Raw genomic sequence first — 25,821 nt, 5'->3', positions numbered from 1 at the left:
AAACCCACTATGAGAAATATTCCTTGCTGTAAAAAGCTTGCTCTAGTCTCCCCTATACATAAAAACAAAAGTTTAAACACATTCACAACCAGCATGGCAAAATAATTACATAAATGGAATCAGGCAACATTTTTTATTCCAGAAATTCAGCATTCATGATAATTTAAGTAATTTTTACATGCATCATGAACACAGTGTAGTCAAAAAAATTGCAAAAACATAATGGTGTAAAACAAACATCAAAGTAACAACAGTTCAGCCTTGTTTATATGGGTGACCCTGTATCTCAGACGTAAGCTTTTGAAGTCTCTGTGTTAGATGGAGCTGCAGTATAGATTGTCTTTGGCTTACCACCTGGGTAGTATGCCCTGTTAAAAAGATATAATGCACAGAAAAAAAAAACATCAAAAGTTCAAAAGACACTGTAGACAGCATGATTAGAAAAATAAGGATCTTATATAAAGTACATTTATTGTAAATGGCATGAAATGAGAGACATATCTTAAGTCTGAGATTTACCCTTTTTCTTTAGCTTTAGAGACTCTTTGATAGGCACTGCACTGGAACGCACCACCCAGTATGCACAGGGCTGCACCAGCCCAACCTATGTATAGACCTGTACCCAGCTCAAATCTGCAACAAACAAAGGCAGAGTGTTAGGTGTATGTACCTACTTAACAATATATTGGGGACAAATTTGTACCCAGAAGTGTTCTAAACCTCACAAAACGTCCTTTTGGGGACATTCAGGGATATACTAATTTGTAAAAATTATATAGAAATAAAAACAATTTCTCATTAAATTACTAACAGAGTTGCAATCTCTGTTTTTTGTTGTCTGACGATTGTCTGATTTCCCCATTATTTGTCTTCATTGCGGCTCTACCCCTAAAGAAAGCGTGTACAATCCTGCTCCTGGAGAGCCAATGTTCTGCAGTTGACCTCCAACCTGCTCTAACACACCTGGAAGTTTCTAGTAATCCTGAAGACCTTTTTTAGCTGGTTTAGATGTGTTTAATAAAGGCTGAAATTAAACTCTGCAGGACAGTGGCCATCCAGGTAGGTGCAGGATTGGAATCCCTTGCCCTACAAAGTTGTAGGAACATGAGGGTTCATCCAGGATCAGTGGCATCAGTTCACTAAAGGTATGGAAAGTTCAGATGTCATCAAATCTAACAATATCATTTGACAATACTAATTCGTTTAAATGTAGAAAGAGAAAATATCTGCGTTTGCTAAATGTAACCTCAGTTCCCTGAAATGAGGGAACGAGATATTGTATTAGAATCTGACGCTATGGGGAAACACATTTACACAAGTGTAAACAAACTGTGTTTCCTGTGTTGTGTGTGTGTTATTGAGCGAGCAGTTAATAGTTATTAGGGGCCAACTGAAAATATACCATGTGCATTTGATGATATTTCAAATTACAGAGTTTTATTTGTTGTGTTTGGACAAACGTAAAAAACAATAAAATGAGCTACAATCGCTTTTTTCAGATTTTTTAAAGTATTGGTTGGTTGTATTAACTATTATGAAAACATTTGAGAGTTTTGTGCACATGTTTTTTAAAAAAAATTATTAGAATGATTTGTAATTTGTATGAAATGAATGAAAACTTACAATCTCTTTAGGACAATTACAAAGTGTTCAGATCACTGTGTAAACTGTTAGGTGAGTTTGGAGAAATCTGTCACATCGGCTAAGTAAAGCTGTAATAGGATTGTAACATAAAACGTTGCTTTTAGAAAAGGTATGAAATTAATAGATTAACAGAGCATGGGCACAGCGAAGTTAATGGTTAATAGAGAAGTGGTGAATATCTGCGCTTAATAGGATTTGTAACAGAATACTTCACTTTTAGAAAAGGGAAGCAATGCCAATAGAGTATAAGCACTGTTCAGTGGAGTGGCTTATTATGGTCTTTTGGCCTGCAAAAACTAGCTCTCTGTACTGACAGTACCTGAGAAACAGCCAGATCATAGAATCTGGCAAAGGAGTTTGGTGAAGCCCATCCTGTTGCTAGGCAAAAATCTGCATAGATATATTGCATATCTATGCCCATGAGGAAGTCATACCCTTTGTAGAGTGGGCTCAAACCTTATTGTAAGCTATGCGAGTTGTAAGCCAGTGCTATCGCATCCGCAATCCAATGAAATAGCCACTGCTTTGAAACAGGCTGGCCTTTAGTTCGGCTGCCAAAACTCATTAGGAACTGCTCAGAGTGTCTAAACTGTCTAGTGGCGCTCAAAATAAATGCTCAGAGCATGTTTATGGCAGAGTGACTGCAAAGGGAGCATATCTCTTGCAGCTGGCTCACTTGGAGCAAAAGCTGACAATGTTATAACCTGGGCTCTTAATGGTGTTGAGAGCACCTTAGGTACAGTATATAACCCCTCTTTGGTTTGAGAACACCTCTACAGTCATTTGGGCCAAATGCCATGCTTGCTTAAAGGGGTCCTATTATGCTTTTTCACTTTTTTTATTTTAGTCAGTGTGTAGTGTGTATGTTTGGGCATAAAAAAGATCTAGAAAGTTACAAATCTCAAAGTCCACTCCAAAGGGAGATATTTAGTTTTTAAAAAAATCCCTTTTCAAGAACTACAACGAACGACTCGTTTGGACTACAGCGTTTGTTTTCCGGGCTTTGTGATATCACAAAGCGGCTCATTGGAATATCATTACAAATAATTCCCACCTACAGAAATTCGAATGGTTGGGGGGTGGGGAGGGGCGAGGTTGTGGTTAGAACGCTTGGTTGAGTGAGTGCATCAGATGAGACAACGAAGAAAAAGTGCTGCTGCAGAGTTAGTGCATCAGAGAACACGAAGAAGAAGAGCTGCTGTGCTGTAGCGTCAAATCTTCGTCATGTCTAGAACAATTCTTACAAGTATAACACTGAGACTCGAGACCAGTGAGTGGTGCAGGTGTCGCTCCTTATCAATTACTCCACCGGCCTCGCTCCGTTACCACGGCTCTCGGCCCCGCCCCTCTCGTCACAACTAATCGAGCCGTTTGTGCCAGCCTGGGGAGAAAGGTATTGTAATAACGTAAATGATGTGAAAAATAATGCGTTTTTTGAACCACCAAGCATGAGAGCATGTTCTAGTACACCCCCAAAACAAAATCAAGACTTTGTGAAAGAGCATAATAGGACCCCTTTAACTGACGTGAATGCTAGTAGACGCATTGACTTGAGATAGAATGCTTTCAGTGATACTGAATGGAGTGGCTCCATCACGGAGCACACCAAAGCTTTTAAAACCAAAGCCAGGCACCAAGTGGGCACTGTAGGGGGGCATGGCAGGTCAGTTCTCCTAGTGCTGCTAAGAAATATAATTACCAAGTCATTCCGACCAACCACGGCTGGGTGGGCCATTTCGGTGCAGAGAGAGAAGAGTTTTCCAAGAGAAGGGTTTTCTCTCATTTGAACATCATGAACGAGTTCATGATGGCCTGCAAACACTCTGGTAAGTGGTGTGTTTCCATTGAAAGAGAACGTCTCGGTAATGTATGTAACCCTCGTTCCCTGAAGGAGGGAATGGAGACGTTACGTCAGTAGTGACTGACGAATTGGGATCCTCGTTAGAGAGACCAATCACCTTTGAGTGGTAACAAAACAAGCCAATAAGTGTTGGCGTGCGATCTTTGCATCGCGCACCCCGCCCCGCAGCGCGGGTATATAAGGAGAGCGCGTGCAGATGCACATTCAGTTTTTCGCTGAGGAGCCGAGATGGTGTGCCTCGGCCGTACAGCGGCGGTACAGCAACTGTGGAGACAGAACGTTACATACATAACCGAGACGTTCCCCTTCAGTCAGTCACGTTCGACGCTACGTCAGTAGTGACTGACGAATTGGGATCCGTATGGAAAATGCCACTATTGCTGACCCCCTCCAGTGCCCTGCGAAAGCCGGCAAGTCCCCCCACACCAGTTGGGGCGGAAGATAGGACAGGGCTTAGGCAGAGGTGTACGCCACTGCTGTTCCGTACAGTGGGACATTGGATAACACTGGGAAAGCGTACTCAAGTAGGGGAATGCTACGGAAGCCACATCCTGCGTATAGGGGGTATCATGTGGAAATTACACATATGGACTGGCCATAGGGCAGTGCTACATATGGAAAGTCCCTGCGGTAGACTCAGCCTGCCTGGGGTGAGATACTACGCAGCAGAGATAGGAAAGACACGGGCTTACCGTGAGGGAAGCCATACCGTGGAAGAATACACATGTGGGATCACCCGAAGGGGGAATCACTACACACGGGCACCTAGCCCAGCACAAGGGCTGACCTTGGGCATACACACGAGTGCGGGAGGAACTTCAACAGGGTTCACCAAAAGGGAAACAGAACTGAGAAGCACTTAAGCGCACGGAACCGGTCCGTAGAGGGGAATGGCGCAGCAAGCGTGATCGACACCGAGCGGGTCCGGTGTTACTGACCATCTAAGGTAAGTACACGAGAGGACACGGGCTCTACACAGAGATTATAGAATCTTGCAAACGTGCTAGGTGTCGCCCAGCCGGCAGCTCTACAGATGTCTGCTATCGAGGCACCCCGTGTCAATGCCCAAGAAGATGCCACCCCTCTCGTAGAGTGTGCTCTCAGGGCACGGTGAACGTTGGGCCTGGTATGCTAAGACTATAGCCTCCACTATCCAGTGGGCAAGTCTTTGTTTGGAGACAGCCTTTCCCTTCTGCTGTCCTCCAAAGCAGACAAAGAGCTGGTGTGAGGTCCTGAAGCTCTGCGTACGGTCCGCGTAAATGCGCAAAGCACGAACGGGACAGAGCAGAGCAACGGCTGGGTCTGCCTCCTCCCGGGGCAGCGCTTGCAAGTTCACCACCTGATCCCTGAAATGCGTGGTGGGAACTTTGGGCACATATCCAGGCCGGGGTCTCAGGACAACGTGAGAGTCGGCCGGCCTGAATTCAAGGCACGAATCGTCGACCGAAAATGCCTGCAGGTCCCCGACCCTCTTGACTGAAGCCAATGCAGTGAGGAACACTGTCTTTAGCGACAGAAACGTAAGCTCTACTGACTGCAGAGGTTCGAAGGGCTCCTCCTGTCAGGACCGAGGGGAGATCCCAAGAGGGTACCAGGTGGGGGCGCGGAGGATTCAACCTCCTCACACCCCCAAGGAACCTGATGATCAAGTCGTGCTTCCCAACAGACTTGCCGCCTACTGCATCATGATGTCCGGCGATAGCGGCAACATACACTTTGAGGGTGGAGGGAGACAGCCTTCTTGCAGAAAGGAGAGCACGACTGCGATCTGGCATTTACGGGGGCCTTTCCGCCGGGAAGAACACCAATCGACGAACAGGTTCCACTTCAGCGCGTAGGCGTGCCTCGTAGAGGACACTCTAGCTGAAGTGATGGTGTTAACTTCCGCTGGGGGCAGATCACCTAGAACCTCCGCGTCCCGTCCAGAGACCACACGTGGAGATTCCACAGGTCCGGGCGCGGGTGCCAGAGGGTGCCCCCTCTCTGAGAAAGGAGATCCCTCCTCAGAGGAATTTGCCAAGGAGGGGCTGTCGCGAGGAGCATCAGTTCTGGGAACCAAGTCCGACTGGGCCAGTATGGCGCTACTAAGAGGACCTGCTCCTTGTCCTCCCTGACCTTGCACAGTGTCTGTGCGAGAAGGCTCACTGAGGGAAACGCATACTTGTGTAGGCCCCGAGGCCAGTTGCATGCCGAGGGTCCCATCAGACAGGGAGTAAGACAGCTGGCAGTGGGACGTGTCCGGAGAGGTAAACAGGTCTACCTGAGCGTCTCCGAAGCGTTTCCAGATTAGCTGGACTGTCTCGGGGTGGAGTCGCCATTCTCCCGGAAGGGCGGGCTGACGTGAGAGCTTGTTGGCTGCACGATTGAGCTCTCCTGGGATGTGAACGGCGCGAAGCGACCTCAGATGCTTCTGACTCCAAAGAAGGAGATGGCGGGCGAGTTGTGACATGCGACGGTAGCGTAGACCACCCTGGTGGTTGACGTACTCAACGGTCGAAGTATTGTCCGTCTGGACCAGTATGTGCTTGTCGTGTAGCAGCGATTTGAAGTGGCGCAGAGCAAGCCATACTGCTAGCAACTCGAGGTAATTGACATGCCACTGCAGACGAGTCCCTGTCCAGGTGCCCGATGCTGCATGCCCATTGCACATGGTACCCCAGCCTGTGGCAGAGGCATCTGTTGAGACAACAACATGCCTGGACACTTGCACTAGGGGAACTCCTGCCCGAAGAAAGGCAAGGTCCGACCACGGGCTGAAGGTCTGGCGGCAGGACGGGGGGACTGGGACCCGGTGAGTGCCACATTGCAATGCCCATCTCTGGACTCGGTCGTGAAGCCAGTGCTGAAGCGGCCTCATGTGAAGCAATCCGAGCGGCGTGACAGTGGCAGCGGATGCCATATGCCATATGCATGTTTCAGTTGAACCGCCTAGCTGAACTGGAAGGACTCCAGGCAGCTCAGCATCGACTGAGCGCACTCTACTGAGAGGAGTGCTGTCAGATTAACCGAGTCCAACTCCACACTGCCTCTGTCCCTCAACGGAATGAGGGCTGCCTCCACGACCGTGGTGAAGACATGAGGTGACAGGGACAGTCCGAAGGGGAGGACCTTGTACTGATATGCTCGCCCCTTGAACGCGAAGCGGAGAAACGGCCTGTGTCGAAGGAGGATCGAAACATGAATGTACGCGTCCTTCAGGTTGATCGCTGCAAACCAATCGAGCAGACTAATGCATCGAAAGATCCGTTTCTGCATCAACATCCTGGATGGGAGCCTGTGAAGGGCCCGGTTCAGAACGCGCAGGTCCAGGATTGGTCGTAACCCACTGCCTTTCTTGGGTACAATGAAGTAGGGGCTGTAAAACCCTGACTACATATCGGCTGGAGGGACCGGCTCTATCGCGTCCTTCGCCAGTAGGACTGCGATTTCCGCTCACAAGACGGGAGCATCCTTGCTCGGCACAGAGGTGAACCGAATGCCCCTGAACTTGGGAGGACGCCGGGCGAACTGAATCGCATAGCCGAGTCTGATGGTTCTCGTGAGCCAGCGAGACGGTCTGGGGAGCACTAGCCAGGCCCCCAGGAACCGAACAAGCGGAACTAGGGGAACCACCGACGTACCCGCAGTGGGGCAGTGAGGTGGAACACAGGGACCCGACCCGGAAGGCACAGCGTCTCGGAGTGGGGTCTGAGTGTGCGGTGCAACACTTACCTGGCTCCACGGTTGGGCAGGGGGCGCGTGAGAAGGCATAGCGTCCTCGAACCGGGCCCTGATGCCCGCTGGCGAAAGGAGAGGGGGACGGGAGTGTCGAGGTCGTGTCTCGCACACTGCCATCCTCTCCCTCTTGAGACCCGGAAAAATAGGAAACTGCTCTTTTATTGAATGTTTGGGTACCACTGGCTTGGGAGCCAGTGGCGGAACAAAACAAAAAGGAAACAAAGATTCTCCACCCGGTCCTCCTCCGGGGGAAGAAGTGGTGCGATCACCACCTCCTGAAGAGCAGGATCCAGAGTCTACGGTTCGCCCGTCTCAGGGACGCCGCTTGCTCTGGCTTTACAGGCCTGGCAGGGGAAGAGACAGGCTGCCCCGCTTTCCTGCTGCCAGCTCCACGCTGCGGCCGGTGTGGAGGCTGCTGCTGAGGCCGAGCTGGAGCGTAGGTGGAGGCAGCAGGAGGGCACCCTCGGTGACGAGTGGGCGGAGGGACTGCAGCGGGCTGCGGGGTGATGACAGCAGTGGGCTGCCGGGGCAGGATGTGTCTGATCGCCTCCATCTGCTTCTGTGCGGCAGAGAACTGCTGGGCGAAGCTCTCCACCACATTGCCGAAGAGGCCAGCCTGGGAGATCGGGGAGTCCAGGAAACAGTGTTTGCCACGCGCAGTTCCTGGATTACCCCAGGGTCAGAACTGCCCTCGTGCAGCTGCTTCAATGCCTTGGCTTGGTAGACCTGCAGGAGGGCCATGGCATGCAGGGTGGAGGCGGCTTGTCCAGCAGCTCTGTAAGCCTTGGCCGTTAGAGCGGACGAGAACTTACAGGCCCTGGATGGGAGGCACGGATTACCCCGCCAGGCGGTGGCGCTTTGCGGGCAGAGCTGCTTCGCAATAGCGCGCTCGACTGAAGGGATCTCCACATACCCCTTAGCCGCCCCGCCATCGAGGGCAGTGAGGACGGAAGAAGCACTAGCTCTGTTTCGGGCAGAAAAAGGTGCTCTCCAAGATCTAGTAACTTCTTCATGCACTTCCAGAAAGAAAGGAACCGGAGGTGGCTGCCGGCGATCGGCCTGCGACACCCCCAGCAGCCAATCATCCAACCTTGAGCGTTCGGGAGATGGAGGTGGTTTCCATTGCAACCCGACGCTTTCAGCGGCCCGGGAAAGCATAGCAGTCAGCTCTGGATCTGACTCGGGCAACGCTACTCTTCCTGACGGAGGCAGCGCAGCCGAGTCCTCATCTCCAGAGCCTATCTTGTCCCCCGATGCAGTGATCGACATCCTGTCATCTGCCAGAGGCCTGAATGAGACGCTAGACCCCGCCCTGTCCGGAGTCTCAGCCACCTCATCACGGAACACCAGAGGGTGCAATGTGCTGGAGGAGTGAGGGGCCCGCGGAGACACACTTGACAGGGAAGCCCTCACTGTGATCCTCAGATCGCCCTTGCCATATGCCGAACCAGAGGGTGCGATGCGCTGGAGGAGTAAGGGGCCCGCGGAGACGTACTCGACGGGGAAGCCCTCACTGTGACCCTCAGATCGCCCTGACCATACGCCAAAGTAGTCCTCCGCTGTTGGGAGGAACTAGAACGGGGCATGGGGAGGGGGACTCCCTCTCGTTTAATGAAGAGGAACCTCGATCGCAACATCTCGATGGTCATGTCCCTGCAATGAGAACATGAGTCATCCATGAGTGCTGCCTCAATGTGCTCAACGCCCAGGCACGAGATGCAGCGTTCGTGACCATCAGATGGAGCCAGGAAGCGACCACGCCCAGAAACACACGAGTGGAAGGCCATCTTTAAAAAGACGACACGTCACTCGTGGAGCTCTTTTAGATTTGCTCTTTTAGATAGCAAAAGTGTTGAAGCGCCCAGGAGAGGTCTCAGCGCGACCACAGTTTGAGGAGCTGCAGCACGCCGTCCAAACACCAACAGCAGCACTGGACCAGCAACCCCTGCTGACACGCCGTAACACCAACACTGCAGAACGCTGTCTTGTAGACACATGTGCTCGGTAACCGGACCAGCTGAAAGGCTCGGCTCCGAAGCGAAAAGCTGAATGAGCGTCTGCACGCGCTCTCTTTATATACCCGCACTGTGGGGCGGTGTGCGCGATGCAAAGATTGCACGCCAACACTTATTGGCTTGTTTTGTTAGGTGATTGGGCTCTCTAGCGAGGATCCCAATTCGTCAGTCACTACTGACGTAACGTCGAACGTGACTGACTGAAAGGGAACTGAGACTCATGCCTAGGAAAGAAAGGAACTGAGTGACACATCTTAGTAACCTCAGCGTGTACTTCAGGGAAGAATGAAGCAGGTCTCTGAGGGCCCGCTCTCTGACGGCGACCGGACTGGAGAATCCATTTGTCAAGCCAGGTGCATTCTCGCTCAGCTAGTGGGGGCAGACCTTTACAGGCTGAGCTTAGTCATGATCTGGAGAAGCTCTTCATAGATAGTGCTTCATCGATAGTCACTTATGTCATTACATTGCATTGTGGGGTCCTCTGTAGGGCTACAAGACTAGTCCTCTGAGTCTGACGTCACAGTTGACATGGCATCATTGTGCTCCTCACATGTCTTTCCAAAGGAAACTAGGCCCTAGGCTCCTAAGGAGGGCTGAGAACTAGCTCTAGTGGTGATTGATACCGGAGAAGAGATTGTGGGAGGGATGTGGGCACTGAGCCGGCATGAGCTAGCCACTGGAATGAATTCCATCTTGGGGGTGCCACTGCTTTTTAAATAGTTTTTTTAAAGGGGACATTGGATGTTAAATTCTCTTTTACATGGTGTTTGAACTTAAATGTGTCTTGGCAGTGAGTGTACACAAAGACCCTACAATCATAAAAACCACATAAAAAAAGCTTCTTTTTTTTTTATCTCTACAAATCATAAGCACTATCTCAGATCAAGCCGAGAGCTCAGAACTCATTAGCATTTAAAGAGACATGAACTAAAACGGGTCGCTGTGAACAGAGCTGTTTTTGACAACACCACTTGTTTTTGTTTTACACCTCTGAGAAATATTAACCAAAGTATGTTATAGACTTTTCATGAAGACCCTAAAGAATCATACGAACTTATGTAAAATGGGCATCCAATGTCCCATTTAACTAGACTCAATAAAGAAAATATTGGAAAAAAAAAATATATATATATATATATATATGAACACAGAAATGAAACAAATGATCTCATAGCTTTCAAAATAAACTGGCAACTGCTAATGTATGAGCGCTTGAAGTTTACTTAACCCTTGTAGCTATTTGTTTGGGATGTACACTCAGGATGTTGTCTTGACCTCAGACAATAAAATGTGATTTAGTATCTATATATATATATATATATATATATATATACTATATATATTAGGGCTGGCTCGATACCACTTTTTCAGAACGGATCCTGATCCGATACCAGAAATTCTGAATATCGGCCAATACCGATCCGATACCAGCGCAGTTTTTTAAAACCAGTGTAGAATTTAAATACCTCAATGTGTTGACCTGATCATCACTATTTTGTGTATAAAACACACAATCTACCACATATAGACAACTTCATTGTAAAGAAAAACAGCAAATTAATAAATATAATATATAATACTACTATAAATAAAACTAATAAAAACTAAAATGACAGCTTCACACAAAGACTAGACTAGACTAAAACTAAAAATAAAACAGGCCGCCAAAAACAACACTATAAACTAGGTTAGTGGATAATTCAGTAGCAAAAGTTACTCTAGAAAAATCATGAGTGCACAATCATTTTATAAAATCTAAACATTTAGTGAAAAAAATATATATATTTAGTGGGGAACAAACAAAAGTGAATAAGTGCAGGGCTAAATCTGGTAAAATGTTAAACATTGCTCATTGTTGTAAAATACATTAATGAAAAACAAGTAATAAGGAAGGAAAGGACATGACATATGGCCAAGTATGGTGTCCCATACTTGGAATTTGGGCTCTGCATTTAACCCATCCAAGTGCACACACAAAGCAGTGAGTAGTGAACAAACATGCACGCACACACCGTAAACACACACAGTGTGGCAGTGGGCAGCCAATGCTGCGGTGCCCAGGGAGCAGTGGGGGGTTCAGTGCCTTGCTCAAAGGTCTCACCTCAGTCGTGGTATTGAGGGTGGAGAGAGTGCTGGTAATTCACTTCCCCCACCGACAATTCCTGCCGGACCTGAGACTCGAACCCGCGACCTTTGGTCGGTCCGACTCTCTATCCATTAGGCCACGACTGCCACCATATATTTATATATTAATTAATATACTATAAAATTAAAAGACATTTATTTTAAATATATAGCACAGTAATGAAGCAGCAACATATGATAGATAAGACAACAAGAAAGGCTATTAATAATCTTTCATTGAACAAAAGTATTATAACATGAAAGGCTTCAATACGGAGCGGCACAAAGCGCTTATGCGCATCCCGTGCACAGAATGATGCGCTTGAGTCACAGTGCGCAGATCCGCATAGAGAAGTTCAAAGCACAAAGGGAAGAGATATTCGTGCATAGTGTATTATATCTGTGTGATAGTTTATTGAGCCTTTTCTTTTAACAGTTTTAAAATTTCAGTTACTGTGCGCTTGAAGAACAATTCATAGTGCTCTCTACTCCAGTATTGTGATCTCTAACAGACACCCGGTAGAAAGTAACATGCTTTAGAAACAGCACTAAACTCCAGCAAGATAAAGTCATTTTATTCAAAACCACTGATCTTTATCTACAGATCAAGTATAATAATAGGAACATTGTATCATCTTAGTGAGAGTAAGCCGAACGCGACATGCAGTTTGAATGCTGAGGATGACAGACAGCCGCAGCGGAGAGAAGAGGTTACGTGAACTTGAATTTAACGACTTAAATATTCATCTGTACTTCATATTAAACTATGGAATGGTTTCAGAACACTTGGAATATAGTGCACGAAAACGTTATGGTACTTCATAAAGTTTTTGTGCCTTTCTTGGGCCGTAACAACAACACAGAATAGTATATGTAGAATATCGGATTTGGATCGGTTTCGTCTGACCGATACCCGATCCAGCAGAAAACAGCAGTTTCAGAGCGATACCGATACCGAATATCGGATCGGCACATCCCTAGTATATATATATATATATGTAATTTTACTCAGGTTTTACTCTACATGTGTGTGTAGTTTTGAGGAGATTTATGTAATGTTTTAAATTTATAAAAATAAATAGTAAATAAAAAATAAAAAGTAAATAGTCCCCCCCTCCCCCCAAAATAACAACCAGTTATGTACAATTCACTTTTAAAAAGATCCACATTTCTAACTTTTATTCATGGAGATAACATGGACAGTTTGCAAATCTGTTGGAAAATACCGTTTTGCAGGTTTATTTGAAAAATTATAAATTTTATAGTGTCATAGTGTAATTTATTCTTTCATTTCTGTCTATGTGTGTTATGCATTGTGTCTGATTTTTAGGATCAATTTTATTCATTTTCTAAGCGGGGTCTAGAGACCCTGAACTGTCCCAGAACAATTTTTGGGATTGACAACCACATTTTCTTTACAGGTGTGAGTCTCGATATGTCCGTTCACACAGCAGCTTACATTTGTGTTTAGAATACTGTCTGTATGAGCGTGCAACGGGAGTCAAGCCCGTATTCCTTACCACTAACCATAGTGACAATGACCAAAGTAAAATCAAAGATGGCGACGTCCATAAAACTGAAAGTCTTATCACTTTCTAACATGACAAGAGTCCAATCGAGCCGCAAGTTCATCCGTCAAATCTTCATTAACCGACAGCAGCCTTTAAATTTGGGTGGAGAGCAGAGTATATGAGTCGCGCACAGAACACAAGACTGACGGGAGCGGCTCCGGTAGAAAACTGACGGGATCTAAAAATTTCAGGTGACAGACACGCAGCTCATTTCTCCGTCACTGTAAGTTACCGAAAACACACATGAAAACACGTAACACATGGTAGACGTGCGTTTGTGCGGCAGAGCGGCTCCCTCTCGCACTGTATGACGTGACAGACAACTAGTTGTCCAGTCCTGTTCCATTCACACAGCGCGTGTGTTCCGAGAATGCAGTTGTGAGTCCTGAAAATTTACGGGTGTGAGTTTGGTTACAGAATGCGGTTATCACACCTGTAAATAACCGAACTGTGAGTGAACATAACTGTATTAAGGACTCAAATACAGGACTGACAACCGTATTCTGCTGCTGTGTGAACGTGGCCTAAGTTTGTTTTCATTTTGAGCTCCCTTGACCTAGTTTCTGTCTCTCTTGATTATATTAGTCTGTTCACCTGTGTTCAATAACTTATGTCATTAGTCCCTCAGTTTACCTGTGTATAAAGTCTCCCCTTTAATTAAGTTCCTACCCTTGCTAGTTATTGATGTTGATATGCTTTTGCTTTGCCATTTTGGATTATTCCTGGATTTCCTGTGTTTGTTTCCCTGTGGATTTATTAAAGACTGTGTATCAAACTCGTTACTTGGCATAAGCAGCCCGTAACAGAATAACCAACCAGTTAATTAGTTAATTAGCGGCGATTCCCTCACGTTTTGGTTTCGTTTTGTATCAGTTTTTATTTTTCTGGTTATGGATCATCCTGAATATTTCCTCCTGTTGGAGCAGGGGGATCTACTTCTTGAGGTCCACATGACGATCTTTGTGGAGATCGCTAACTTCACCAGCTACCCGGACAACTGCCTCTGCACGTTTTACAAGCTGAGCAATAACACCGCAGGCAGAGCGCGGTTGTCCGGATGTGGAGTGGGTGCTGGTGAGCAATGACTTGCCATTCACCATCGGACTCACCAGCCCTGCTTTAGACCCAGAGCCCAGGCAAACGTCACCCGACAGCGCAGAGCGCTTGCCCGTGTCCACCGTGGATGGAGAACCCGAGCCCACCTCAGTCGACGAGCTATCACCACCAGGAGCGACTGAGCTGAGGATCACCAGGTGCACCAGGTGCATGAGCCGGCAACTTCGCACGTGAGAGTGGATACTGCAGTGGAGTATGAAGGCACGGTGGAATGCCCCACCCACTGTACCACTGCTGAGGGTGAGCTAAAGCTGGATTCAGAAAATATGGATTTATTTTGTGATATGCCTCTTCTGCCATCCTGTGAATCTCCTTCACCATCAGTCTGCCCTGTCATGAACCTGGAGGCTGCCTCCAGCCTCTGAGTCCTGGACTCCACCTCAGCCCATCGACCCAGCGGCTCCACCTAGGCTCCAAGCTCCCTTGTCTCCACCATCGCCCGGTCGTCCACCAGTTCCGCCGGGCTCCCTCATCCCTCGGTCCGCCTTGGTCGATCGTTGAGGCGCCATCGCCTCGGGACTCCACTCCTCCGGCTGCGCCTCGTCGATCTCTCCCTCCAGCTCCACCTTGGTCCTCAGTCGCTCCGGCTCTGCCACGGACTCCCAGATCTTCGCCTCCGCCTTGGTCGCCAGAGCAGTCGGCTCCACCCGGGCCCTCTGGATACACCCTGGCTCGTCGGCTCTCCGTCACAGGCTCCACCAGCTCTTCCTCCACCATGGCTCCTCCCTCCGTCGGCTCCACTGTGGGCCTTCATGCTGGCTGCGGTGTGGGTCCTGTCTGGCTCCTCGTCCTGCTCCTAGTCCCTCCTGTTTCCTTGGCTCCTCCAACCGTCATCGTGGCGATGACGGTTGGTCCTGGTCCCTCCTGTTGAATCATCTCTGGCTCCTCCCCTCCATCAGATCCACCCTGGTCGTCTGCCTGCCTCCCTTCCTGCCCTTCTCCTGTCCCTCACCCCCCTCCTCCTGAACTCCCGCCCTCCCTCTGCTGTTGGTCCATCTACGACACAAGGTCACGCCTTCCAGGAGGGGGGATTTCTATCACACTTATGGACTTTAAGTTTGTTTTCATTTTGAGTTCCCTTGACCTAGTTTCTGTCTCTCTTGATTATGTTAGTCTGTTCACCTGTGTTCAGTTACTTATGTCATTAGTCCCTCCATTTACCTATGTATAAAGTCTCCCCTTTCAGTTCCAACCCTTGCCGGTTATTGATATTGATATGCTTTTGCTTTGTCATTTTGGATTATTCCTGTATTTCCTGTGTTTGTTTCCCTGTGGATTAATTAAAGACTGTCTAGTGTCCTCTTTATCATGCGCTTTATGCCGAGTTCACACTGCACGATTTTCAAAGACGTCGCATCACTGTTGGTTTCACACTGAACGACTATCTGGGGTAGCATTCAGTTGTTGCTGTATTCACACTGCACGATGGAAAAAACCCGCCCAATTACTACTCAAAACTAGCCTGAAAATAGCCGAATTGCTTTCAAGGGGTCCCTTTGGCGGCAATCGCGGATTTGGCAACACCGGTCCGCAAACTACGTTTCATATAATTCCCCCCCGAACTTCCCGCTGCCCTGTATCTTGGTCTCTCATTGGCTGTAGGTCATCGCCGATGTGTTTTTCAGTCAGAACTCATTTCACACAGCGTGATTGTGAATCGCCGACAGCTCCACATATTTAGCATGCCAAATATTTCACGGGTGTCGGCGATTCCCTCAGATTGCGTCTTTGATAGTTCACACTGCGTGATTGTCACTTGCGTGAATGAGCACCGATTTGCCTCCGATTTCGGGCATTTGTTGGCGATTTCGCAAAACCTGTCGGCGAGTGAAAAATCGGGCTAAAATCGTGCAGTGTGAACTCGGCATTACTTAGCATAAGCAGCCCGTGACAAGAACATCCTGAGTGTGACTTTTTTTCTCGCACTTAACAAAACCAGATATTTATGTTTTTTTTTTTGTGTGTGTCTTGTAGATCTAGAAAGTGTTAACAAGGTTCAAAGCCTCATGCCATCTGGATCAAGGGACCTTTTTTTTTTTTTTTAGCAAACATCATTTGGGCTCAAAAATAGCCCTAATGGCTTAGAAGGGTTAACCCTTCACAACTTGTTTTTTTGTGACTTTCTGGGACAGTTCACACAGAACAATCTAAATGCAGTAATTATTTGCTATTATTGAGGTGAACTTATTACTTTTTCTTTTTTTTTGCAACAGACACAAAACACTCAATTTATTGCTCTTTGTGTGTGTGTTAGTATGTTAAAGAAAAATTTTTATTATAATATTGTGTTATTAATGAACTCTTTACCATCTACCCACCACATCCTGCTATATCCATTTGACACCCCTGTCTGGGATAAAGGTTTTTTTTTGTTTTGTTTTCTTTTACATATATTTTTTTGAATCTGTATATGTAGAACGTTTTCTGTAAGTTTTAGGGCTAGGTTAGGGTTAGTTTACAGTATTTATAATTAGCTGTAGCCTATATGACAACAACAGAAGTCTATGTTATATCCCTATTTAGATAAGTAAATGTGCATGCATTTGAGTATGTGTGTAAATGTGGGACTTCTCACTTGACGCCACCATAAAATGGGTTATTGAATTCTGCAACAATCCGTGCAGCATACCAAGATATGGCCACCATAGTGCAAAGACCTATAAGGAATAAAAATATTTTTCTCAGTAACTGTATCATTAAATAGATGCTAAATAGAAGGGGGAAACATATAGACAATTAAACAATAATAGAAACTGTTTATGTTCATATACACAGATACTGTAATTCTGCTTACCTGCAAGGATGAAGATAATGCCGCCAATGACCATAGTCTTGCCTTTTGACTCATCTGTTTTTGACCCAATCTTAATGCACTTCAGCCCCATGGTAGATAAAATTATACCCACCAGCCCCAGGATCAGAGCGATGATCATTAATGCTCGGCATGCCTGAATATGAACTAAAAACGAGAAGGACAAAAGTTTAGTTTTTGCTTTTTTTCTGGATAGATTAAAATGAGGATGTGCATGTAACTTTGTTGGGGTGTGCAGGTTTACTGTTACAATACAATACTTACTTTTGTTGTATCAAAAACATTTTTTTTCAGCAGCAAATAAAAAATTGAATGACCCCACTGTCTGCATATCAGAGATTATTTATCATAAATCATTATAGTAGCCTTTGTTGTGACTGGCATTAATGGTCTATTGTTCATATTAGTGATGGGTGCTTAAAAATACTGCTAATTGAAACTTCAAAATGCATATAAATCTTTTGTTTCAAATCAGTGCTTTAGAGTATGCATCAAACTGGCATGATTACAGGAAACAAGACATTTTGTGTTACATGATATACTGTTTCAAAATGTTTTACAATTTCCATGGAGTGCCACTAGGGGCATTGATGTGGTGAACCAATGAATTAGTGTCTAATATGGTTTTAATTGATCTTGGGTCAGTTTTATAATTTAGGTTAATTTTTAATGATAAATACTGACAAACCTTTCATAAAAAAGTTCTTAAAAGAACCATTTTTTACTTAATGTGAAAAATCTAAAGAACCTTTTGTGGAATGGAATGGTTCCATGGATGTGAAAGGTTTTTTTATGGAACCATAGATGCAAATAAAGATTGAGATCAAGGTGAATAAGTTTTACCAAGTTCTAGGTCCAAGTATAGCTCTTCATGAATACAACAATAGAATTATAACCAATTTTTATTTTAATTTGGTTCCTACCTGGCAAATCCAACATGGATTGAAAATCTTGGCAGTTGGCCTTTCCAGAACTGTCCTCACCACAAGCATGCCACAAGTTCTCATAGAGGCGGTTCGAAATTATCACTGTGCCTTGCACGCTAGATATCTTCCAGTAGTCATTAGCCACAGCAAGGCCAGTTGCAAACCACCCGACCAAACACATGAAGAATCCAGTCACTTCTAATGCTGTTGACATTTTTACCCCCAACTTCTCACACAAAGTGAGTGAAAATACAAGAAATACAAAAAATTATTTGCTAAAATAATGTGCTAGAAACTACACTGTCCCTGCTGCTGATACCTGAGTTTGAATTGTTTTTCTGTTGAGCAGCAGGACTTCAACCTTTGCAGAGGGTCATAAAGCCATTGCCGCACCCAAAAACCCACTCAGCTTATGACGATGCTGTTGATAATGGGCGTGATAGTCTAGTGAAACCCATTTACTTTGATAACACTATTACCATGTTTGGTTTTGTTTCTGAGAGTCTCTTTGAGTGATTATATTGAACCTAATGCAATATTGCATTGAAAATAGAGCCCACAAAACCTGAAAGTGTAATTGGCTGTCTCACCCAATCACCAAATCAACCATCCATTCATTTATTTTCCAAACTGCTTTTCCTATAGAGTCACGGGAAACCTGGTGCTTATATCAATGTCTTGGGCCATAGGCAGGGAAACACCCTGGATGTATGGTTAGTCTATCACAGGGATAACACACTTTACACACTCAGTCACCAAATTAGTGGACTATTATTGAAAGGTGAACTGACTAACAGCACAAATGTACCAATATGTGTGTAATATAAATTTATAGATGATTTTCATATAAATACCATATGAGTGTAATAATGGTGCCAACAGTATTGTATTCCATTATTATTGTGAATGATAATTGCATTATCATTGCTAAAACAGTGATTAAATTTCAAAAGAGAAACTGAAATGTATTTGCCAATGACTCATGAAACTGAGAGATCACTTTATGAATGGGAGAGCTGTATAATCCCCTTTCACATTACTTGATGACGGAAGTTGCAAGGATGTGTTTATGTGGGTTATTTCGACACAGAGTTTGTTTTATACAGAAAATCCTATCAAATAGATACCACATCAGCCCAGATAATACAGAAAATATTGGAAAATATTGTCTCATGGACTGCTTTCCAGATGGTTTTGCTAGCACACAATAAAGCACACTATAAATTATGTCTTATTCTTTGGTTTCACTGTGACCTGGTTTCAACAGATATGGCTTTATGGTTTTATGGCTTGCCAGTTAATGGTTGATTATCATCAGAGCTCAAAGTCTGAACTCTCTCAATAAGCAGATGACTTCAGAGTTTCTCTCTCTCTCTTTTTCATTCCCTACCCATCATTGTTCACTCTTGAAATCAATATCTATTGAAAGAAAACAGTTTTAGATTTTGTTTTGTCATATAAACTTTTCATCTTATGTGAGTATACTCATGTCCTCATAAAAGGCTATTAGTATTAGCAGGTGGTGTATCTGTGTCATGTGAGCACTCTGGTAATTTCCAAAACTGTTTATTGTGTTAAATAAGAATCTAAAAACTTGCTTTTAAGCAATAAAACATACCACATAGAATAACCCCTGAGCTATTGCTTTGAGGGGCAATTGGGCAACACTCATGATTACTTTGCTATGTAAATGGTGACATTCTAAAGACAATTTTTTACATACAGCAAGTTAGTGGCATCACTAGGTTTTCTGGGGTCCCTTGTACACAGGAGCACCATAACGGGTTTGTGTGTGTGTGTGTGTGTGTGTGTGTGTGTGTGTGTACATTTTTTACTGATTTTTTTATTTATTTTGAAGTTAAAGCATGTTGTTATTAGCATTATTATTTTTGTATTTTAATACTTGTAATTTATGAGGGTATTATTAAATAATTCCATGAAATAGATGTACATTTCAGACCAAGCGTGCCGCACGAGTCCTGAAAAGTGAAGCCGAAGTGTCTCGATCGCCCCCAGGTGACTGGCTGCAGTATAGGTCATAAACCGCGCCCTCTCCATGTAATGTAATGGGACCTGGGACAAACTCAACAATCAAATTACACTTCAAATAATTTTTTTACAAAGACATTTTCTGTCATTTTAGGTAGTTCTTAGCATGCTGATGTATGTTCAAGTGTTCGTTTTTCTAATAGATTTGCTTTTAATTAGTTATTTGATGCATTCAAATGGGGTGTGGTGTCATGATTGTGAGTTTGCGATTGGGTCAGCGGGAGTTTGGGCGGGACTTTGATACCGCGGCTCCACCTCACGATCACTACTGCACAGACTCTTGCTCCGAATTACGTCATTGTCGCAAGATGACAATCGCCATAAATCCTACCTGGACACTCTTCTTACATCCAACAATGCTGATGCCCTTAAAATATATATATATATATATATATATATATATATATACAGTATACTTGTCATGGTTATGCTGCTGTGGCGGAACGAAGGAGCACGGAGACGAAGGAGTTGCAATATTCACAGTCTTTATTATATACGAAATCACAGGAAAACACAGGGGAATCAGGAGACACACACGCAGAATCGGGAGTTTGGGCGGGACTTTGATACCGCGGCTCCACCTCACGATCACTACTGCACAGACTCTTGCTCCGAATTACGTCATTTTCGCAAGATGACAATCGCCATAAATCCTACCTGGACACTCTTCTTACATCCAACAATGCTGATGCCCTTAAAACTGTCTCACTGTGTCATTTGTATAATGTTTTTTTGATTTTGTAATCTGTAATTGTATTTTCAGTTTGCACTCACCCGTGGCATTGATCTTTTTTTGTATGTTCTTATCTTACGTTTAAGACAGCACGAGGAACTAAGAAAAGGAAACACTTTAAATCAGGGCTTGAAAACGGAAAAAAAAATTTAATCGGTTCACTCCGAGCAGAATCGATATTTTAACGTTTCGGTTCCTGCGTTCCTGTGATATTATCACCGTTCCGAAACCGGTTCGAGAAGAAGAAATACCGGTCATTAACATTATTATTTTTTTTTTAAATTTATTTGCCTATGATATGCCTAATAATAATAATAATAATAATAATAATAATAATAAAGTACAGTGTTTTCTTTACTCAAAAAGAAAAGGAAAAAAGAGAGATCTGGCAACGTTACCCACCCGCTGCGCTTAGTCACAGCCAATACAGAATCATATTTTTTAGATTTTGGCCAAATGTAGGCTACTAAACAAAAGAACAAATCTATCAACACTTTAAAGCAATTAAAGCATTTTTAAGATATTTTAAAATGTTTGCTGCACTGTTAAAAATACACTTGTATAAGATTGGGTTTTGAGAGTGAAAAAAACATCGCGTCTCACGCCGCATTTTATTAGCCCTATTAGCCTACATTCCGAAATAATGAAGGCTAAAATGCCTGTAGGCTAAAGCAAAATGTTTACAAACATTATAAACACAGTTATTAGTTTCTCTCCAAAACAAATCCTCTAAAGTTTAGGCTACAAAAACGTCAATCCAGAAACAAATTAATTTAAGGTGAAACTGATGCCTATTCGGCACGAATCCAAATGTTTCCATATTCGCAATGTATCTGGATGCTAAAATAGTATTTATTATAGGCTTTGTAGCGTACTTTCATCGACGTAAAACATCATCCTTCACATCGGCTATATCAGCACAGTGAGGCGCGGTCACGCTGAACACAACAAATTTTGTACAACAGAGCAGTGTAACTTTTTATTTGTTTCTTTAACTGTAATTTATTTTGATATTGAACAGGCTGCAATGTAGCAAAAATATGTTGCGTGTGCGCGTAAGGCTCCGGCGCGATGGTCATACCAACGCTGGTCGGTTATACAGAAGCAAGACATTATTCAAAGCTGTCAAGCATTTGCTAAATAAATTAAACTGTAAAGCTTTTGCAAAATAAAGAAAACTACTTTCCGCTGACTCGTTTTCCTTACCGAGAACTTTGGAACGCGTCACACAATTAACCGTAACTCAGCACATTTTTTTATTTCGTTTCATTAATCTGTCAATGATTTAAGTGAAATATATTTTGTGTATATGCCTATATTCCTTTTTATGTAAGCCTATAGTTTTTCTGTTTTCTCCGTTCACAGAAGCGCTGCAGGTGCGTGTGATCTGTTGAATCCATCTTACACTATCCTCGGATAAACTCTAACGCCGGTGCATTGCCATTGCGACTTACTTATGATGAGTTCACAGCTGAGCGGTCATTTCACTCGTTGGCTTCAGCATCACATTTGCATAGGCCGTACTACTAGAATTTGTGATTGGTTGACAGCAAATTTCAAATATTAAATGGAACGATAAAATAATGTTATTAACCGGTAAATGGCCATTTAAACTTTTCGATTCTGTTCGGAACTATAAAATTTGATTTAGTTTCTGTTCCTGTCAAAAAAATGTTGTTTCCGGTTTTCGTTTTTGTTCCTTGAACCGGTTCAGAGCCCTGCTTTAAATACACAAGACATGATGAGGGGATGATGAGAAACACCTGGGATCAATAAACAAAATAGAAACCGGAAACAGGAAAGACCAAATATGGGCATGAAATAGACATGGAGCACGTGGGGGGATCAGGCAGTCCAGGGTGCCATGGCGGCACAGGGAGCTCAGGGGCCATGGTGGAGCAGGGAGCTCAGGGCGCCATGGCGGAGCAGGCAGACTAGGAAGCCATGGCGGAGCAAGCAGTTCAGGAAGCCAAGGCAGAGCAGGGAACTCAGAAGGCCATGGCTGGACGGCCTTCGTGGCCTTGGACTCGCCACTCGGCCCGGCCACTACAGCTGGGAACTCAGGACACCGTGGCCGGATGGCCTCTGCGGTGGCCGGGCCCCACTCGGCCCGGCCACTACGGACAGAGCCATACTACCCCCCCTAAAAAATCCTTGGGGAGAATATAGTCTTTAGAGGCCCTCCATAGGCCTAACTCGGGAACAGTGGCCCTCCCTGGGCTTGACTTGGGGACTGGAGCCCTCCTTGGGCTCAACATGGGAACTGGAGCCCTTTCTGTGCTACACTCGGGGACTGGAATCTTCTCTGGGCTAAACTTGGGGACTGGAGCCCTCACTGGGCTAAACTCAGGGACTGGAGCCCTCACTGGGCTAAACTCTGGGACAGGAGCTCTCCGTGGGCTAAACTCGGTAACATGAGCCCTCCGTGGGCTAAACTCGGGAACAGGAGCCCTCTTTGGGCTGGATTCAGGGGCTGGAGCCCACACAGGAGCGAGCTCTGGGGCTGGAGCTGACACTGGAACGAGCTCTGGGGCTGGAACTGACACTGGAGCGAGCTCTGGGCTTGACAAGAGGCACGGCCGGCGGGCTTGAGAATGCCGCAGCCGGTGGGCTTGACAGCAGAGATTCCGGCGGGCTTGAGCGAGCGGTGGCCCGTGAACTTGTCTTTGGAGCACAGAGACGAAGGAGTTGCAATATTCACAGTCTTTATTATATCCTAACTGGAGAAAACACAGGCGAATCAGGAGACACACACGCAGCACGAGGAGTAGACGTTTAAGACAGCACGAGGAACTATGAAAAGGAAACACTTTAAATACACAATACATGACGAGGGGATGATGAGAAACACCTGGGATCAATAAACATAATAGGAACCGGAAACAGGAAAGACCAAATATGGGCATGAAATAGACATGGAGCACGTGGGGGGAGGAAAACACACACAAAACACGGAACAGAGTCTGACAATACTGAGGTTGCGTTCCAGTCCATTTTTTATGCCCTTAACTCGCTAACTTCCCTCCGTCTCGTTTACTCGGATGTACGTCATTGATTACGTTACATGAGTGCCCACTACTGGCGGAACCCTTGGAATGGGCTGAATTGGAACGTCCTAAGCCCTTGATCACTTCGAATCCGCTATGGAGATGGTTTATTGTTTATAGTTTTCCCCTTACAAAATTGTTTGGTGCAGCATTCTATGTGTAGGTATGCTTGGGCTGTGTTAAATTAAAAAAATAATAATTTATTATAGAGTTGTTTGGGGTGGTGGGGATACATTAAACGCGATCTGCGATGACGTCATACTTGTGTTGCATTGTGGTCTATAGAGCGGCCTGGAGTGTGCATATGAAGCAGACTCTCTCCATCTGTCAAAATTGAGGGGTCGAGGGTTTGTCCATATAAACTTCCCTCGTCCACTTGACGAAGTGGAATGCACTTCAAAATGGCAGCGGGGAGGGGAAGTGCTTAGGGAAGTTCGCGAGTGTGTGTCTATTATTTTTTACAGTCTAACCCAGGGCTGTCCAAACTCGGTCCTGGAGGGCCGGTGTCCTGAAGAGTTTAGCTCCAACCCCAATTAAACACACCTGAACCAGCTAATCAAGCTCTTACTAGGCATACTAGAAACTTGAAGGCAGGTGTGTTGAGGCAAGTTAGAGCTAAACTCTGCAGGACACCGGCCCTCCAGGACCGAGTTTGGACAGCCCTGGTCTAACCCCTTGTCCAAATACTCGCACTTGCGGTATTTTCACTTGACTACATATATGACGTATTTCCTGTATTTGGTCCAAGTGTTCCAGTGAGCATGAAGAACACAAGTGTGTGTAGAACTTTTCATTACCTGATGGGACACACTTAGTTTTGTAAAAATGCAAGTGTTTACAGAGCTTTATTTTTATTTTAAATAATTTGCATTTTAAAATAAACTTCTAAATGTCTGTTTAGTAGTCCCTATAACAGATGACACAATTTAATTTTGTGGTGCTTATAATTAAGTGTTAAAAAGCAGTTGCAAATGTTGTACAAAATAATTATCACCACTACTCATTTGCGCCAATAAAACATGCAACTCTTTGTTTTACTACCAAATTATATGTAATATCTAACTATTATTAATATTTAACATACATTGGAAAGGTTTCCGTGACCTCTCTCGAGATCTCGGCAAAAAGTCTAACGATTTATTTCCACAACATGACGCATGATGGGATACACTAAGCCTCGAATACCGCTCCGGAGCGGTATTTGAGATAGTGTGGATTTAGTGTGCATTAAGGGCACTGCGACTTTGGCGTTTTTAAGACCTGGGACAGTCTTGCGCACTTACTTCCTGTTGCGCACAGGCGCTCTCAAGTGGCCAAGACCGCAAGTGTTGGTATTTGGACCGATTTATTTCCAGAACATGATGCATGATGGGATACACTAAGCCTCGAATACCGCTCCGGAGCGGTATTTGAGATAGTGTGGATTTAGTGTGCATTAAGGGCACTGCGACTTTGGCGTTTTTAAGACCTGGGACAGTCTTGCGCACTTACTTCCTGTTGCGCACAGGCGCTCTCAAGTGGCCAAGACCGCAAGTGTTGGTATTTGGACAAAGGGTATGTTTCAGACATCTTGACATCAGACATCAGTTCTTCATTAAAACGTTTACACTCTCTCCCTCTTTCGGCTGCTCCAGTTAGCGGTAGCCTCAGCAGATTTATTGACACAGCCGTTTGGCACAGGTTTTACACACAAATGAATAAAACCTATAGACAGAGTGAGTGAAATCATTCAGATTGAATTCACAGTGTTGCTATGGACTAGTTGAACGGGTTGGCATTTTTCTATTTCCACTTTCTTGAGTGTACGCTTGTACGCTTCCGGTTCCGAGATATGAAGAGAGGGTGTGGTGGCTTCTGCCGCTTTGTGTGAAATCCCTCTCGAGGTCTTGAGGTTTTGATGCCAGAAGTAAGACTTTATCATCAGAGATAATGAAGCCGAGAGACTCTGTGCCTGCACACTCTTTATATACACTGAACAAAATTATAAACGCAACACTTTTGTTTTTGCCCCCATTTTTCATGAGCTGAACTCAAAGATCTAAGACTTTTTCTATGTATACAAAAGGCCTATTTCTCTCAAATATTGTTCACAAATCTGTCTAAATCTGTGTTAGTGAGCACTTCTCCTTTGCCGAGATAATCCATCCACCTCACAGGTGTGGCATATCAAGATGCTGATTAGACAGCATGATTATTGCACAGGTGT

At 44.9% G+C, this 25,821-nt stretch overlaps 1 protein-coding gene across 1 annotated transcript; it reads right to left on the bottom strand.

Annotated features, from left to right (window-relative positions):
* Positions 1 to 208: 208 nt before the first annotated feature.
* On the bottom strand, positions 209 to 18,110 carry cldn15la (claudin 15-like a). The gene is made up of 5 exons (XM_016494976.1): positions 17,784 to 18,110; positions 16,843 to 17,007; positions 16,624 to 16,705; positions 520 to 633; positions 209 to 368 (listed from the first exon to the last, which is right to left on the bottom strand). Exons 1-5 carry the CDS (start codon positions 17,998 to 18,000, stop codon positions 287 to 289), a joined length of 660 nt encoding a protein of 219 aa, XP_016350462.1. The 5' UTR covers positions 18,001 to 18,110; the 3' UTR covers positions 209 to 286.
* Between the last annotated feature and the right edge of the window lie 7,711 nt (positions 18,111 to 25,821).

This window comes from Sinocyclocheilus anshuiensis, unplaced genomic scaffold, assembly GCF_001515605.1.
Source record: "Sinocyclocheilus anshuiensis isolate Anshui unplaced genomic scaffold, SAMN03320099.WGS_v1.1 scaffold606, whole genome shotgun sequence".
In the NCBI taxonomy this organism is placed as follows: Eukaryota; Metazoa; Chordata; class Actinopteri; order Cypriniformes; family Cyprinidae; genus Sinocyclocheilus; species Sinocyclocheilus anshuiensis.
This window is presented reverse-complemented; position numbering and strand designations above follow the sequence as displayed.

Coding starts and splice junctions, on each gene's coding strand:
- cldn15la (XM_016494976.1), bottom strand. CDS start 18,000: ATGTCAACAGCATTAGAAGTGACTGGATTCTTCATGTGTTTGGTCGGG. Junction 17,008..17,783: donor ATCCATGTTGGATTTGCCAG/GTAGGAACCAAA, acceptor TCTCGTTTTTAG/TTCATATTCAGGCATGCCGA. Junction 634..16,623: donor CCATTTTATGGTGGCGTCAA/GTGAGAAGTCCC, acceptor TGTTTGTTGCAG/ATTTGAGCTGGGTACAGGTC.